At 42.7% G+C, this 16,969-nt stretch overlaps 1 protein-coding gene across 9 annotated transcripts in view; it reads right to left on the bottom strand.

Moving 5' to 3' along the window:
* Positions 1-16,969, bottom strand: part of RREB1 (ras responsive element binding protein 1) — a 138,270-nt gene that overhangs the window by 9,442 nt on the left and 111,859 nt on the right. For all 9 annotated transcript variants that reach the window (XM_086901021.1, XM_086901039.1, XM_086901080.1 and 6 more), the window contains 2 exons: positions 11,951-12,140; positions 7,632-10,371 (listed from right to left, as the gene is read on the bottom strand). In XM_086901021.1, the coding sequence (XP_086757147.1) occupies positions 7,632-10,371; positions 11,951-12,140 (2,930 nt within the window). The remainder of the gene's footprint in view (positions 1-7,631; positions 10,372-11,950; positions 12,141-16,969) is intronic.

Below are 16,969 nucleotides of genomic sequence, written 5' to 3'. Positions count from 1 at the left end.
ACTTCCTGTCTTACACCTCATCCTAAAGCTCTGCTTCATTTATGGCTGACCAAACACCATCCAAGCATCTCCCTTCATTCTCTTTCCTTCTGACATATAGTCAGAAATCCAGATGAAATCCAGATGATCACTCACTTCCAAGGACGGCCCTCACAAGGACTCTGTACGAGAACACCAAGCATGCTGCTTACCCACCTTTTAACGCCAGCACCGACCAAAAAAAATCACCTCATTTTAAACCTGAATTTGAAACACAGCTCTTAGTTTACTTCCATGGATTTGGAAATCCCTTTTTCTTGGACAATGGAGGGGGACCACAAGTCCTCAGCTGTTGAGTGATTCTAAACCGTCATTAACCACTACCTGGTGAAGCCAGTTATGAATGCTAAGCTGTGCCATAAAGTGCATGACGTAACTACAACTGTGTGCACTATCGGATCTGGGCTCCCTCCTTGATGCCTAAAGCTGCTATTTGAAGACACAAAGCACTGACAACAAAGACAATTTCAACAGCATCTGCCCCAGTGCCTCCCAGAAGATGCTTCCAGCTCCACACCTCAGCTGCATCAATGTGCTCCTTTAGGGCTGTACTGCCCGCCAGATCCGGGAACTGATCTCATGACTGCCAGTCCCTCCCCTTGCCCTTTTAATTTTTTTGGGCAGCTGGGTCAGCTACAGCTGCAGGGATGAACAGTTGGGAACAGGTCGAGCCAGTACTGCCAATAAGTGCTTTGTGTTATCCAACCATGGCCCAAGGCTCTGTCTGCCGGGGGCAGGTCGAACCACTCTGACCAGCCCGGCGCCGGCTGCTGAGAACAACATCTACCTTGCACCCAAATCCTACCCACCCTACGTGCTGCACCAGTGCTCGTCTGAGCGGCTTTAGAAATGCCTGCCTTCTCACACCACCCAGCTGAGCTGCTTTAGCACCCCTCTGACTATAAAGAAATAATTCAATCGACTCAAGTAGGACGTTTCAGGTTTTTTCTGCCATGAGAACTGTCAGAGGTGAGCACTTTCAGAGCCCTTCCTGCAGACTTCATTTCTTGGAGGGGATCATGTCACAAAACGAGTCTCCCCCTCTCAGGCTGTAGCCATCTGTTGTCTGCATAGGCAGCATGGGCCCACGTGATGTGACACTGCAGATACCCTGCTACAGCCCTCTGAAGTTACAGGCTGTTAACATGGTAACGAGGCAACTCAGTCTCTTCATGATAGGCAAGATCAAATCATGTCGTAACAGGTCCCCAGCACGGCAGATTGCAATGCCAGACTAGTACCGAGACCTGTATTACCACATTTGAATCACTGCAAGGCAACCTGCTGTATTAAAAGAAGCAGAAAGAATGAGAGAGGCTGGCAGGACAGAAGACTTTCCCAAACAAACTGATGCATGGAGATGTAAGAGGAAAATCCTGTGCACACTCTATGCAATCTGATCAGCAGCTACGCTGAGGTTGAGAGTAATAACTCATTTGTAAGTTTAACTCCCTGACGCACAGAGCCAACTTCTTGCTGCTTTTAGGTTTGTTACTTCAACAATTCTCCCATGAAACCCAACTCAAAGTGACATGTAGTGATGCTGTCTGTACTGGAGGTGTGAAAAACTTACAGCAACAGCTCCCTTGTGCAAGCAGTTTTCATGCAAGGGACACGTACCACCATCTGCTGAGCTTCCTTCTTGCACACATCCCATTTGGTCAGCACAGTAAACCTGGAGTGACTGCTCACCCCTGGTTTTGTGTCAGCTCCTCCCTTCTGGCTAAACACCACTCACCTGCTACAATGAAGCCTTGCCTGATATGACAGCCAATCTCTTTCCCTACTATCAAGACAGAGGGGGCAGTATGATGGCAGGTGAGCTTCGATGCAGATTAACACAAAATAAAACAATCTAAATCGTGCCTATGTGATGATGAGTATAGTACCGGCAGGTACATCCAGCCAGGAGGACTCGAAGCCATCGCTGATGTCTCTCCAGGATCACTGGTTTGGCTAGCTGCAGCAGCCAAATTAAAGTCAGACTGCATCAGCAGGTTCAGAAAACAATTGGAAGGACCTGCAGACAGCTGCTCCATAAACAGGTTGTAAAGTGAGCAATTTCGAGGGATGTACCCTCGAACACACAACCCTAATGAAGCAGTTGTGGATAGTGACAGAGCTTTAAGAGCAACAGGCTGGAGGAAGTGGCTGCGTTCACATGCTCACACTAAAGAGCACATCCTCCTGCTACCACTGGAGTCAGGAGTACCACTGCTCCAACATGGAAGGACACTTCTCACATTCTTATGCTTTGCTTTGCCGTGTTCAGCCCAACCAAATACAACTTGGCCTTGGTATTCTGAAAAGCTGGGAAAAACTGTGTGTGCCACTGTGAAATCCAACATCCTCTTCCCTAGGCTGGGGGATAAAGCACATTTCTCCTCAGGTAGCAGCTGGCAACTCCAGGTATGTGCAAATTCTGATAGGTTTGGTAGAAATGACACCACATTTCTGACAGGGGAATGGTTTCTGGCCTGACGCAAGATAAAATGTACGAATATCCCCCTTGTGTGTAAGAAGAAACTACCTTGGTTTTCTTCCTTTGCCTCTATTACTGCTTGGTGACCAACCCCAATATCCTGACTGCAATAGCAGGCTCTCTCTGAAAATGCCTGTCACCTATGTGAATTTGACATAATTTCCATCAAAGCCACAGGGCACCTCTCCACTGACTTCAGTGGAATCAAGGCCCATATGTTGAATAAGCAATAAATTATTTTCCCTTAGGAGAAAGTTTTTCATGTCTGTAATTCATTTTAATTACTAGAAGAGGGAAGGGACTAAGCACAGGGAAAGTTGAAAGAAAAGTCAGGATCATGCAGTGCAATGAGGAAGGCAATCCTGCAAGGCATCTTTGTGATGAAGAGATTGAGAGGATAGTTACTTGTAAAAGGAGATCAGTTCCTGTCACACCTTCCACCTCACACCCAAAACCTCTGAAAACACGCACACACCACCCACCCCCTTCCCCAGCCAGCAGCCTCTTTGATACAACAGTGTGGGTATCTCTCTTCCTTTCATCTTCTGAAAGATGGTTCTGTTCTAGTTAACATCTCAACCTGTACCAGGGATTCCCTGCATCTCACAGACATCTCAGGAGCCGTTTCTTTGTCTAAATTTTCTTCCAGTGTTAACACAACTTTTTAGATACATCACCTTAATGCTTTTTTGTAAGCTTTCAAGTCACTCTTTCCTTTTAGATGCCTGCTAATTCAACCATAAATGTATGGCTACAAATATCACCGCTTTTTGCACTTCTATCTGGCTTCATTCACAATGCAAATACAAAACTTCAAAGTGGAGCAGAAATCCTTTTGCTTCATGATAGCCCAATTCCTTTCCACATTTCTTTTCAAGCATGCAATGACGGGATTAGCTGAGGATTAATTACTTGAAACTCAACTTGTAACTCAGGTCACAATTTTCTCATATTTTCAGCCTTTAAAATGTTTGTATCGATCAGACATTTGTCATACAGACCAGTACTTGCAACAGATAAAATATTCCTCTTTCCACACAGACATCCTAGCTGGGGGTCTCAAAACTCAAACAAAAATTCCACTTACTGCACAAACTCCAATCCTCCCACTCCAAGTTGCAATGCATTCCAAAAATGTCACCTTTAAAGGCACAAAACCAGAACATTCAAAAAAGCAGTTTTCTCTGCCTTCTGTATTTGTCCCTTAAAGGCAAGTGCCCTTCTGATAAAATATACTTACTCACTGGAAGGTAACCTATAAAGTCAATGTGATTTGATTTTTTTATCAAATTTTTCCATATGAATAGTCATGGCCTGTATTAAAATACATCTGTGCCTAAATATTGACTTGTGACTGACTGTAAATTTTGGTTAGCAGCACAGCAGGACTAGCCTAGTCTGGACATTGCATAGCAGCCAGTCATTTGAAGGGTGTCTTTTTCAGTATAAAGGGTGATCTGAATAATCAAAGCATGTAAGATCAGTGCTCAAGGTACGCTGCCACCGCTGTCCTAGCAGAAACACATCATTCACCATGGTAACTACAAATGCTGCAAAGTAAAGATGTTTACAATTTGACTTAAATCAGAAAAACAAAGAATAAAAATGCCTCCAAGTCTTTTTTTTTTTTTTTGGTGACTTTTGACCTCAAATCAACAGGAAACATTCAGGTTCATGGGCTAGGTATAAGAGTTTTCTGTTTATTTATTCCTTTATTTTGTTCATAGATATTTCTTTGTATGGTTTGTTCCTGTTGTAGCAGCAAAACAAAACCAAAAAACTTCCTCTGCCATTAAATCTTGCTTTTGACAAAACTTAATCTTGGGCCAAGTAAGACCTGCCAGTATTCCTCTGACAATATTTTTAAGTGATTCTCTGCAAACAGATTAGGCTATCTATAACAAACTAGTGGTTAAAAATGACCATTACTATAATTTTATTCTGAACCTAATCTGATCTGCATCCTATAAAAGGAGCAAAACCAGCCGCATCACCTGCCAGGGCACATCTTAGTCACTATTCTGAGAATTTAAAAAGTCAACAGCAGCAGGGAAGAACAAAAAAAAAACTAAAGGCAAAGTGAGTTGGACACAGAAAAGTAAATTATACAGTAAAGACATCAAGAGAAAGAAAGTATTAAAAGCGAATGTTCGAGCATGTTCAAACAAAATGCAGCTACTGTGTTAGGCACTGTATAAAATCAAGCTATGCTAAATTCCCAGTGCCCCACTTGTGAGCTCACCATTAAAATGAAAAACCACTGAGGAAGGTGTATGCTTCTTCACAGAAATGTTTTTGAATTAAAAAAAAACAAACCCCAAACACACAGTGGTGTTGAGGCAAGGATGCAGGGCAAAAGGTTCCATGAGAGACATTTCTGGTTGCATGAGGGATGTGGGTCACTGGTACCACGTGCATTTTTGCGCTTTCACAAAAGGAAAATATGATCTTGACACCACATAGAAGGCAGCCTCTGTGCTGAAATTTTATTGAACATGAAAGACACACTTGCAAAAATCTTGTCTGTAAGAATACAGCAGTTCAAAACTCATAATATACAGATAGCACTTATATGCTCAAAATTATATACCTTTTCCTCAACCTGTCTTAGGCCCCTTACATGAATTACCTCAATAACAAATTTCCTACAAGCAGACACAGAAGAGCTAAGTGCTGCTTTTTGGGTTTTGTTTTGGTAGCAGTGTTATGCAGTCAGCTTACCAGCTGTGACTGCCTATGGATCACATACCCAACACATGCAGTTTGGAAGCAGATCACCAGGACTCTCATCTTCACATCAGTCTGCCAGTCCTTTCTCTACCCAGGTCAGGGAGCAGCCATCAAGCACAGACAGTAAAAAGTAAAGTTCTCCTTTCCTCTTTACAAAGATTAGCAAATAGATTTTTTTCTTACCTCATTTTAAAGAACAGAGCTATCTGACAAGTCACAAGCTATCTGCCTGTGCAATAGGTGGGGACAGGAATGCTGAGCTGCACTACAACTCTGCAGATTTCTCCACAAGAAAAGCAATTTGCCTGTCCAGAAGGTAAAGCTAACACAAGCTACTACATCTACCACAGCTGCCAAACTCCTTCCATGCCACCAGCACCTGACACCCACCACAAAAACACTGGGCTCCCCCCAACCGAATGCATCCTCAGGCTTGCTTTGGCACCACCTCCCTGGCCTAATTTTCCTCCAGCTTCCCATCTTATCTTTCACCCTCCCCTCCAGTAGGCCTCATGGACCCTGCTCCCACAGGGGAGCTGCTGGAAACTCCCAGTTTAGAAAGAGAATGCTCATGCCATCTGAAAGCAGATGCCCCAAAGCCAGACAAAGCTTGTTGGGGGGTGGTCCTCCAGCAACAAGTCTCTCTCAACACTAAGATGTTGATTATAAAAGAGCTCAGTATTATCACTGCCAGAGCACACCAACTGGAATGTGATTATTGCCACCTCTGTAGTATCACCAAAAATCCTGTATCTGTGGTGAGGATTTAGTCCTGCTATGACCACAGCTGCTTGTTCTTGTGGGGACTGCAGCACAGGCTTACTAAAAGGATGGTGTCTCCTTCCAAGCCTGGTGGTCGTAAGGGAGACAAGTTTTACCAGAATAATTCATGGCTGAGTGCATTTTCCTGTTTTCATTAAGGATTTACACCAGTGCTGCTACCTTGGAAGTCTGCCACCAGTAAGCAGGTCAAACCTCTTAGTCTGGGAAAAGCCTCTCCATTGTTTTCTGTCTCATGAACAGTTCTTCAGTAACTATGTCTTTTTTTTGGAGACCAGGGTGTTGGAAAACAATTGAGATATGAATAAAGAGTTATCCTTCACCACAAAGTAAACTGTATGCTTAATAAGATGAAATAATTTGGTCTCTGTGGACCAGAAAACAATAGCCTCACTGTTGCACTGATACCTTGCAAGTTATGTCCTCGTGTCACCCAAAGCAAACTGTAATAGGGACTGCCCCACAGCTCAGATTCCCTTTAAACCTCTTAGCTAACCTCTTTTACCTCTTCAGGTTTCCCTCTTTAGCACAGACATGAATCAGTCATTTCAGGAAACCTAATTTTCTTAAAAAAAAAAAAAAGGAAAAAAAAGCCAGCTTTTATAAGGCTATACTCAAAACCCCTGTGTTTCTTATAAAAATCCCTAGTTTTTATTCTTTATGCCAGGAGCTGAGATGCATAATGAAGCAAATATCAACAACTTAAAAGGGTGCAACAGCAAATAGAGCTTTGTCCTCTCCCTCTAGAGCAGGATGAGAATCTACTAATTGCTTTATTACAGTGTGGGTGGAAGAATGAGGGAACTTCAAATCAGCATAGCATTCAATGCAGGATTTCCTTTATAGTGGAGAATGAAAAATAACCCCAGACCTAGAATAAATCTCCCTACCCAATTCCTCCTTTTGTTTACACCAGGTCTGAGGTTACTTACACAGTGGCACAATGCTAGAGATCCCATACACATCTCCACACCTTAGGGCATGTGCCCACCTTTAGTTGTCTATCTGTGAGGAGAATGATTCCTAGAGGCAAGCTATTACATAATGCTCAGGATGAGCAATTTCTCACATCCTCCTTTGATCTGTTAAATAAAAGCCACCACAAGAAAAAAAAAAAAAAAAAAAAAAAGCTAAGCACTGCATTATTTTATATTCCTGCCACAGTTCTACATTTAGTGTCTCTCATTTTCTGAGATTTTTTTTTATCATTACTGATACAGACAAACAGCCATCAGAAGCAGACAAACAAACCACATAAGGCACAATGAAATATTCAACACATATGTTCCCCTTCAAGACAAGACAATAATAACAGAACAACTGAAACCTGAGCCTCTTTTCAGCTACGCTAAGTTATGCCACTGAAGTCAAATGGGTATTAACCAGTTTATTTACCCTCTGATACTCAAAGACAGAGATTATTCCATTTCTGAAAAATCTACCAGCACCACTATGTAACAGCAACAGCTAGGGATTAGCAAAATAATAAAAAAGAATACAGTTCAGACATCAGAGAAAGGAAGATTCTTCCACAGAGAGGCCCTTCTGGGAGGAACAACCTCAGGGACTACAACCTACTGTGAGCACAGAGCACTCTTACCTGTGTGACTGAGCATGTGCCGCTGCAGGGCATTTGCCCATGGAAAGACTTGAGGACAGTAAGGACAGGGGATATTTTGCAGGCAGTCTGAGTAAGCGTTCCTCTTCCCTCTCAGCAGCTTATCCTTGGCAGTTTCCTTCTCATCCTCGCTTGTTCCATTTCTGCCACTTTCTTCCTTGAAATTGTCAGTGGACTGCAGAAATGGGCTAAATTTGTTAGTGTCTGTGGTAGCCAGCATCTTCTCTATGCTGGCAAATTCCCCACTTGACTCCAGATCCACACTACTCCTAAGTTTAGGCTTATTTTTTGTTCCTTTCTTTCTCCCTCTTTTCTTAGTCAACCCAGCATCAGCAATGGGAGACTGCTCTGGATCACAAGCCTGAGACAGGTCACTGGGCATGCTGGAGTCCCTCTGAACGGTGGTCACGATTGTCACTTTAGCTTTGGCATTCCCTGATTTGTCACACCCAGTAGAGCTGCTCACTGCCTTGGGACTGGCATCTGTGGCCTCTGTTTTCAGCAAAGTGGGAGCAGAAGACACAGATGAAATGATCTGTGCAATGGAAGCCAACGGTGGCAGCTCTTTAGTTACTGAAGGCTTTGGCAAGAGAGGTGGTGGTGGTGGCTTAGGCCTCAGGGGTCTCAGCAAGGCAGAATTGCCAGGGAGAGCCGGGGAAATGATCGGGACAGTCAAATGCAACGAACCTTTCAGTGGCTGGGGATGTCTGACACCCCGGTTTGTTTCTGAGTTCCCATTGGCACCAAAAACCAAAGGACACTGCAGACAGTTATAGGCTTTATCACTGTTTGCAGAAGCAACCAACTCTTGGTTCCTGGCTTCACAGGGGGCATCATCTTTATCCTTCTTCAGGATTTTGGGGATGGACAGGTCGATAGGCTCCATGGAACAGTCATAAAGGGACAGAGATGAACCAAACAGGTTCTCCTGCTTCACCTGCACAGCACTCAGGCTTTTGCTCTTCTGAGAGAAATCCAACGGCTCATCAAAATCCATGGGGAAGTTGCCCACAGGTTCGCGTTTGATGGAAACGTGAGACGATGTCCCCAGCAAGAAGCCGTTTTGTGGCTCCAGGAAAGGCGTCATGGGCTTGTGGTCCATGTAAGTGCTGTCCTCCAATAAAGAAGGGTCTGTCTGGCTTTCCTGGGCACTGCAGTCCACCATTAAGATGTAATTCTCAATCTCCTTTTCTTGCACATGCAAGTGCTGCTTGAGGATGTGGTGAATGCAATTCCTCTTGGCCGAAAAGGCCGTGCCACACTCCTTGCACTCAAACGGCTTCTTCTTCTGGCAGCCGCTGTGCGTCCTCATGTGAATGCGGAGGGCCCGGTAGTGCTTCAGGTCCTCTCCACACAGCTTGCACACCGTGTCTGGGGAGCAGAAGGCATCCACCATCTCTGCGGCATTGCTGGTGACATATTCAATGTTCTTCTCAATATCCTTCCTGGTTGTTTTGAGATGCTTCTTTCGCAGGTGCCTCTCACAATTGGCTTTCACTGTGAAGGGGTAGTGGCAGATCTTACAGATGTAAGGCCTCTCCCCGCTGTGCGTCCGCAGGTGCCGGATCAGCGCTGCCTTGTCAGCTGCGATGTAGTCACAGATGTTGCACTGATATGGGGAAATACCTAAGTGAGAACGGATGTGAGCTCTCAGGACACCAGAGAAGGCAAACACCTGGTCACAGAAACGGCAGGGGTACAAAACTTTCCGCATGGTCGGGGTCTTTTTGTTCGCTGCCCCTGCGATGATGGCTTTCAGGTCTCCTTCTGTGACTTCTTGCTTGATCTTGGCTTCCATACTTAGAGGCAGGAGAGCTTCAATGATGCTGTCCTGCTCCAGCTGTGTCTTCATCTCATGTTGAGTTAAAGGCTCTATTTTGGGTTGGAGGAGCAATTGCGAGGAAGGACTTGATTTGGCTCCTGGCTGGGGGAGATGGGAGTTGGAGGCGGACTCCACCGAGTTCTTGATCAGCCTCAGAGGGGGAGGTGGGAGACTTGGGCTGATGCAGCCAGGGGAGGCTTGCTGGGCACTGATAAGAGGAGGAGGAGTAGAGGTTGCGACAACTGTTCGGGGTGTTACCAAAGGCTTTGGCTTCAGTGGTGGCATATGCTTAAAAATAGACTGCACAGGGACAGAAGGTGCCTTAGAAAGTGGAGGAAGACTGATTTGAGGAGGAGCAGAAGAAGCCATCTTCAAGATCTGTTGAATGTCTGCCAGCTCAATGGCAGACTCATTGGAGATGGGTTTCACCACAATACTGCTGTCAGGCTGGATAATAAAACCCTTCTGGAAAGGCTGCAGCGAGAGAAGCTTTATGTTTTCTTTTGTAGGGGGAAGGACTGAAAATGACCCTCCCATGGAGGCAGCTTCCAGAGGAGAGAGGCTGAGCAGACTGGTGCTGCCAGGTTCCTGAGGTAGGTTACTCTTCAGTGCTCTGAGCCGCATTTCTTGGACCTCATCTTGTGTATTGTCCTCCTGCTTGACAGGCTTGATGTCTTTGGTGTACTGTAGGCCCAAGGATGCCATGAAGGCTTTCTGGTCTGGGTTCTCACTGGGTGGGGTCATGGACTGTGGCTTGTGCTTGTCTTTTCCCTGATCCACCATGTGAGTTTCTGTGTGCAGTTTGAGTGCCGAAAGCATGGGGAATGCCTTGTTACACATCTCGCAAATAAATCGATGGAAGTCACTGATGCACCTTCGCAAATTCGTCTCACACCAGACCTGCAAGACACGCAAAAATATTTAGAGCAGGAATCTCAAAACTGGAAAGGCATCACACACTGCTGCAAAACAAAAACAGTTCACTCTCTCTTCCACTGATTAAGAGGTTTAGAGCAGCCCCCACCTAACTGGCATGGAGATATTCCCACTTCACAGCCTTTAGTCTCCTAAGGGATATATCTGAATTAGGGGCTGATTCTCCCCAGGCTCCCTTCTATAAAGGTAATCTCCTTCAGAAGGCTATTAAGGCTCTCAAATTCTTTTCCATCCTAAACTTTCCTACCAGAAACTTCTCTTGTGTCACTGACAGGACAGGAGCCTCAGCATACTACACAGCAAGGAAGCCAGGAGGCAAAGAAACTAGGAGGAGAGGAAGAAAAAAAAAAAAAAAAGCAGCATCCAAGAAGCCAAACCAATACAAACCAACCAAAATAAAATCCCCCAAAAGCAGATCAATGAAACTCAGAGGTTAAAGCAGTATGGTTTTTGGTTAGGGAAGTCTGATTACATTTTATTCTCCCCAGAAAAATACTAGTATAGGGCTGGCAAGATCATTACAGACTCTAAATACTTTTTGAGTCTTCTCTCACAGTGCAAGCAAAATTATTACAAAAGGAAAACAACAACATTCAAACCCCTTCATACTTTAAATGTCTATCATTAATTACAAAAGAAATAAACTTTGTTTAAAAAGTTATTTCTTTTGATTTTTTAAGTTTTATCCAGAACTGTAACAGACTGACAGAAAGACCTGCATGCTCCACTAGTCCAGCAGCAAATTTCAAGTCTACCACTTTTCCGACAGAAGAGTTGGTAATAAATAATGAAAAAAAAATAAGAAATATGAAAAATACAGAAACTAAGCATGGTCCTGGCGGATTGTGCTGTTGATTTTTTTAAGAGATATGCAGTTTCACCCAGACCCAAAGTAAAGCAGACAAGGTTTGACAGAGGGAGGAGCCATACCACTCAATAGAAAGCTTTATGGCTCTCAGAAAAATATTTACAGACTACCTCCCTGACTTTCCCCATCCACTGTCCCTCAAAGGTGCAGAACTCTCAAACCTTACATGAAGAACATTGTGGAGCGTCTTGTGATGGAATCACTGAAGATGTCACTGTTTAGTTAGTAACACGACTGCTCAAAGTTTTTTGTAATAAAAACCTTCATACCCCAACTACATCCTTGTTAGTGTAAGCTAAAATAAATAGTATCTTCCTTACCATGTGTACTCCCTGCTGATTTCAGAAGTTGGATTTTTTGGGTATGCTCAAAGGGGCAATGATCTAATAATGACCAAAGTTTCCCTTCAAAATTTTTTTATACATCTATATGTATATTTATACATTTTTTTATACATTTTGTAACACTGACAGTTATCCACTGCAATGGTGAAAAAGCCCCCAGTGTCAATATTCTTTAGTTGAAAAAAGAAAAAGGAGAGGCATAAAGTGTTTGAAACCTACACAAACAGTGGTGATGTACTTTCCACAAAATATTCTACATGCAGGATGAATCTTTCAATGACCTCATCAGATAAGCACTGTAGCAGCTTAAGCTACAAAGAACAGAGAGTACCTGAGAAATGCGGGGGAACTTCCTACAGGAGAAGTCCGTGAATCCCAAGTCGTGGAAGCCTGCTGGAATTGAAGGGTTGTTCTGAATGAAAGGCTTTCCCATGGGATCTCTGGGAAGCTGCTTGTGGATAACTGCATTATGGCGCAGTAAGCCCCGATGAGTACGGAAGGTAATACAACAGATGTCACACCTGGAAAGGAAAGGAATAAAACAGAAATGAGTTACTGACTGCTGCAAGTTTAAGAACTAGCATTTTTCTTGCACCAGGATGTCCTCTTTCCTCTCACCCCATTATACCGAGAACTTGCTAAATGCAAAATAAAGCCACAGTGTGTCAAAATCTATCACCACAAAAGGCCATCTTAGTCACAGTCACTTTCTACCAGTTTCTGGCTAATAAGTCCACTGGAAGTTTAAAGAACATGAGAACTGACAGTCTCACACAGGCAGACAGAACAACTGCTGAGGTAACAGCCTTGTGAAAACCTTTTCATTGTCCAATGAAAAATACTTCAATGGCCTTACACCATTTCATTTTTACTGAAAAGTACTGTTAAAATAAACAACATTTTTAAAAAAATCAGTGACAAGGAGAGGCTAAATCTGACCTAAGTGACAAGCAAATGTAAAAATAGCACCTTTCATAATCACTGCTTAAAACATACTACTGCATGCCACTCGAATACCTGTGTGTGTATCTTCCTCACACTGCCTTTCCATAAACTTTCACTGGTATTTTTCAAAGCTGTTATGAGAAATAGACTGTTTTAAAAGGAAAACTACTGCTCGTTGAAGGTGAGGAAGGTTCAGAGGAGGAAGACCTGAAACAGGTTCAACACCTCTGACACTTTTATACCCCCTTCACAGCCAGTTTGCCCTGAAAAAAAAAGCAGAAGCACTGTCCTTTCCTACCTACACTTTATTGCTTTGTGATTTCTTGTTTTTCTTAGGCTTTCAAATCCCAAATTCAGCTAAACAACGGTTTCTCACATAAAACATTACATTAAATAATCAAAGCTATGCTGTAGGCAGAAAGGGCTATGCAGCAACATTTGGCCAACACATCAACAAAGCCTACTGCCTTTTAAATATCTGGAATGTGAGCTCTGCAGCATGACAGGTCATGTCCACTCTGTATTCAATAAATGACACACAGTTTCACTCAACCTCAAGCTCCTTGTGGTTCCAGATCCAGCTCCCAGCCAAAGCACGGGTTTTCCAGAAGCAAAACACCAGTGGATAGGAGACAGTCAGATTTTGTAAGAATACTAAATGCACTAGTAGTTTTTCACATCTGCCCCAGCCTTGGTTTTCCCCATACTGTCTTTGCTCTCTGCATCAAGGAAAAGGACATGTGCCTACTCATTAGAAAAACATCCTGCAATTAGAAATGACTTCTGACAAAATCCTGAAACCACCCCCTCCCTGTCCTGTCCCTAACAAACTCCCATTGTTGTTCACTTTATCACTACATAAACTCCCACAGCCACTTTTTTATTCTCTGAAAACGAAGAGATAACCAAGTCACCCACAAAGCAACTGGACTCATAGTCCCTGAGTGGTGAAAGAGGCAAGTGTGAAGTGTATACAACATGGCCATTGTTATCACAGTACTGAGAAAGTTTGGACATAAATATGTGCTGAAGGTTTAATCTGTTTTAACTCTCCTGTCAATTCACTTGCATCCTACCTGTATAATTACTGCTGACATAGTTCCTGCATTCCATTAAACACTGAACCAATGCCATTTACAAAGCTAATGTTTACTTAAAGAGGTATGCCAAATGTGACAGCAATCTCTGGGGTGGGGGGGGAAGGCCAACACACTGTACTTCTCCAGCATCAGGATCTACAGCTCTCTTCCAGCTCACTTGGCAGCACCTATTCTGTGATGCAAAGCTTTCATCTTCAGTGAAAACAAAAATACAACCACCAAAACCACCGGGGGATGGAGAGCATTAAAAAAAATATGAGCAGTCACCTGAAGAACTTGCAGGCTACTGAAATAAAGTGCTTTTAGAGGTAATGAAAAGGCCTTGCATGAAAACAAGCAGTGCTTCTCACATGTTCCTCCTGATATGTCAATACACAAACAAGGAGGGCTTGGAAACAATTCTCCTGCACTGCTGGAAGCATTGCAGGCTGTTCTGCAAAGGGACACAGACCCTGACCTCGGGGCATGCTGAAGCATCTCTGGGGTCCCAATGTGCCTGGCCTGGGCCCAGGAACCCAGTGCAGCAGCTGCATCCCCTTGTGTGTGACAGGGCAAGCACAGCTACCAGTGATGGCACCACAGAGTTACTGGGAGCACTGACTCCTGCCACTGTACCCCCAAGATCTCCAAGCAGGAGCCAGTGCTCCTTGTCAAGCAGCCACACATCCCACACAGCAGGGAGGTGTGCCTTGTTCATCTTGCATTCTCACCTGCCTCCTGCAACATGCTGACTTTTCAACACTACTTTATTTAGGTCTCCCATCAAAAGCTGCACTTGAGAGTTAATCTTTCAGAACAAACACCCATGTGAAAGTCCTTCACAATACACCTGTACCAACTGCTAGCCTCAGGACAACACAAATTTGCAAGTTAAAAATAGTGTTTTCCATGCAAAGGGAACTACCTCCCCTCCCCCAAACAAAAGTAATTTATCTTATAAAAGGAATATAAACTTTCTCTCTTATTAGGCATATTTATTTTTCTCTTTCTTCCTTAGTCTTCTTTTATTTTCCTTGATGTGAGTGAAGAAGCAGTAAACAAAAAGAGAAACCGGGAGAAAGATAAAGCTCTTTTTTCACTAGGTCAGAAAGAAGCATCTGGCTGAAAAAAAAAAAAAAAAAAAAAAAAAAATCCAGATAAATCATGCCTCAAGTTGCAGGCTCTTCAGGGCATATAAATGCACTGCACCCCAGCTCAGCTCCTTGCTCTGGTGGCACAGCTTACCACATGGGAGCTGGAGCATGGGAAGGAGCTGTGGATGCCCTGCCTTCCTCTGTGGTCCAGGTATGGACTCCTAGCACCTCCAATAAAAGCTTACAGGTACTAAGTGTCAAAATCTAACTAGTTAAGGCAAGCATCACACTGCATTGACTAAGTCTTGTGTTAATTTAAAATGGAGTAAGTGGCCATGCCTAACAGTGCATTAACTGGAAGCATTAGTTTTTTTAAGGAAGTCTAACTACCAGTTTTTCTCTGTTTTGTCATCAGTACAATTTTCTATCTTCGGGCAATGTCACTGCCTACAGTATTTTAAAATCTAGACTCACAGTCTAATAACGAAAAGAGAAAGGAATCCTAGGTGATATGAATGTTTTTTCATCTTGTTTAAACTTCTTAAAAATAAATAAATAAATTAGTAATTGTGGAGAGTCTGAAAAGCCCAGCATATCAAATAAAGCATCTGAAACATATAGTAATAGTTTGTTCATGATGAACTTAAAAAAACCCAAACAAACAAACAAAAAAAAAACAACCAGAAAAGCCTCCCTCTCCTTAAAATGTCACAAGTCTGCTGATGTTTGGTTCCAAGTCAAATATGGATGGCATGGCTGCAGAGAACAGTGATGCGAACAGGTTTTGAGGTTGTTAGCAGAACAGGCCAAGCAATGGCTCAACATCTGTGCACAGGTAAAAGCACTCTACTTGCAAGATACGTTTCCAGATGTATCTAATAAAAGCTGCTGTGTTTTCATGTGACTGCTGGTCTTGGCCACAGTCTTCAATTTTTCTATAAATATGATTACAGAGCTGGGAGAAAAAAGCTGTTCAGTCCCAAGCATAGAGATTCAGTTTTAAGTAAAAAGGAAAAAACTGGTTTTAGCAGTTAAGACCCCTTTACAATTACTTTAATTCTCAAATGCCTTTATATTTTGGACTTGCTCATATGTATAACAATGCAAATATAATACTAAGGCTCTGGCTCACTGGAAAAAGTGTGAAAAACAAACAGGTAAGGAAACAGAACAATTAAAACACAAAAGCAGAACCAAAACATAATGCAACAACCAGGCTGCCTTTGGCGCTCAGAGCATGTATCACACCAAGCAGATCTGATTAATTATTACTACACCAGTGCACCTTTTTCTTTCTTTTTTAAAAATTTTCTTAATGCAAAAAAGTGTCTGTATCTCTGTGTAAAAACACATCATTGAAAAGCTTTCTCCTAAAAGAAGTTATCAAGTTTCAAGTATTCGAGAAATCTGTAATGCTAATTAGGATATGAAAGCACTTAAACAGGCTTTAAGAAAAAGTGCTTTGCAAAGTTTGCTCCTTTCAAGAGGGCAAGGCAGGATTTGCTACACTTTTAATAAAGGGCACCTCTGCAAGAAAAGTTTACATAAGCAGTGCCTGTTGCCTCGCATTACACTCTCCTCTGAGACAACTCCAATTTGTCAGCAGAGGAAATAGCTGTTCTTCTTTAAAAAATGGAAAGACATTTTAGAAAGGAAATGCAGAGCCAGATTTTTAGCAAAATTAATCAGTCTTGATTTTGATTAAGAGTAATGCAGGCAACCACTGAGTCCTTCTAGATATAATATTTCTGTAGTCAAGATGAAAACTCCAAATATTTATATTTACCATTATGTTACCAAGAAATAAACAGACACTATGCTCTGCATTATCCAAGACTGCTGGTGAGAAAGTGACATTCACCATTATTCTGCTTGTACTTCTGAAACCACACAGACTAAAACCTGAAGTTTTCACCCATGCAGCTCACTAATACAAAGCTGCCCATATTGTGGATGTTAAAAAATAAAATCAGTCTTAATTTCTAGGCCTCATTGAAAATAAAAAGCTTGGTACCACTTTGTTCCTTTCCTGTCTATCTCTTTAGCAACTTCCACAAACATAAGCAAGGGGAAAAAAAAAAAAGGATGAAACATATCTTGAGACAGAAGTCATTAATACACAATTAAGTTATGAAGTTGTCTAACTCCTCCTACTGAAAATCCCCACTGTGTGTTTTTCTACCTCTGTTGTAATTATTCTCCTTTCTCTCTAACGTTAGTTGCAGAATTAAT

Source organism: Cyanistes caeruleus, chromosome 1, assembly GCF_971803275.1.
Source record: "Cyanistes caeruleus chromosome 1, bCyaCae1.hap1.1, whole genome shotgun sequence".
Classification (NCBI taxonomy): domain Eukaryota; kingdom Metazoa; phylum Chordata; class Aves; order Passeriformes; family Paridae; genus Cyanistes; species Cyanistes caeruleus.
Note: the sequence above shows the minus strand (reverse complement) of the source record. Positions and strands in the feature narration are given on the sequence as shown.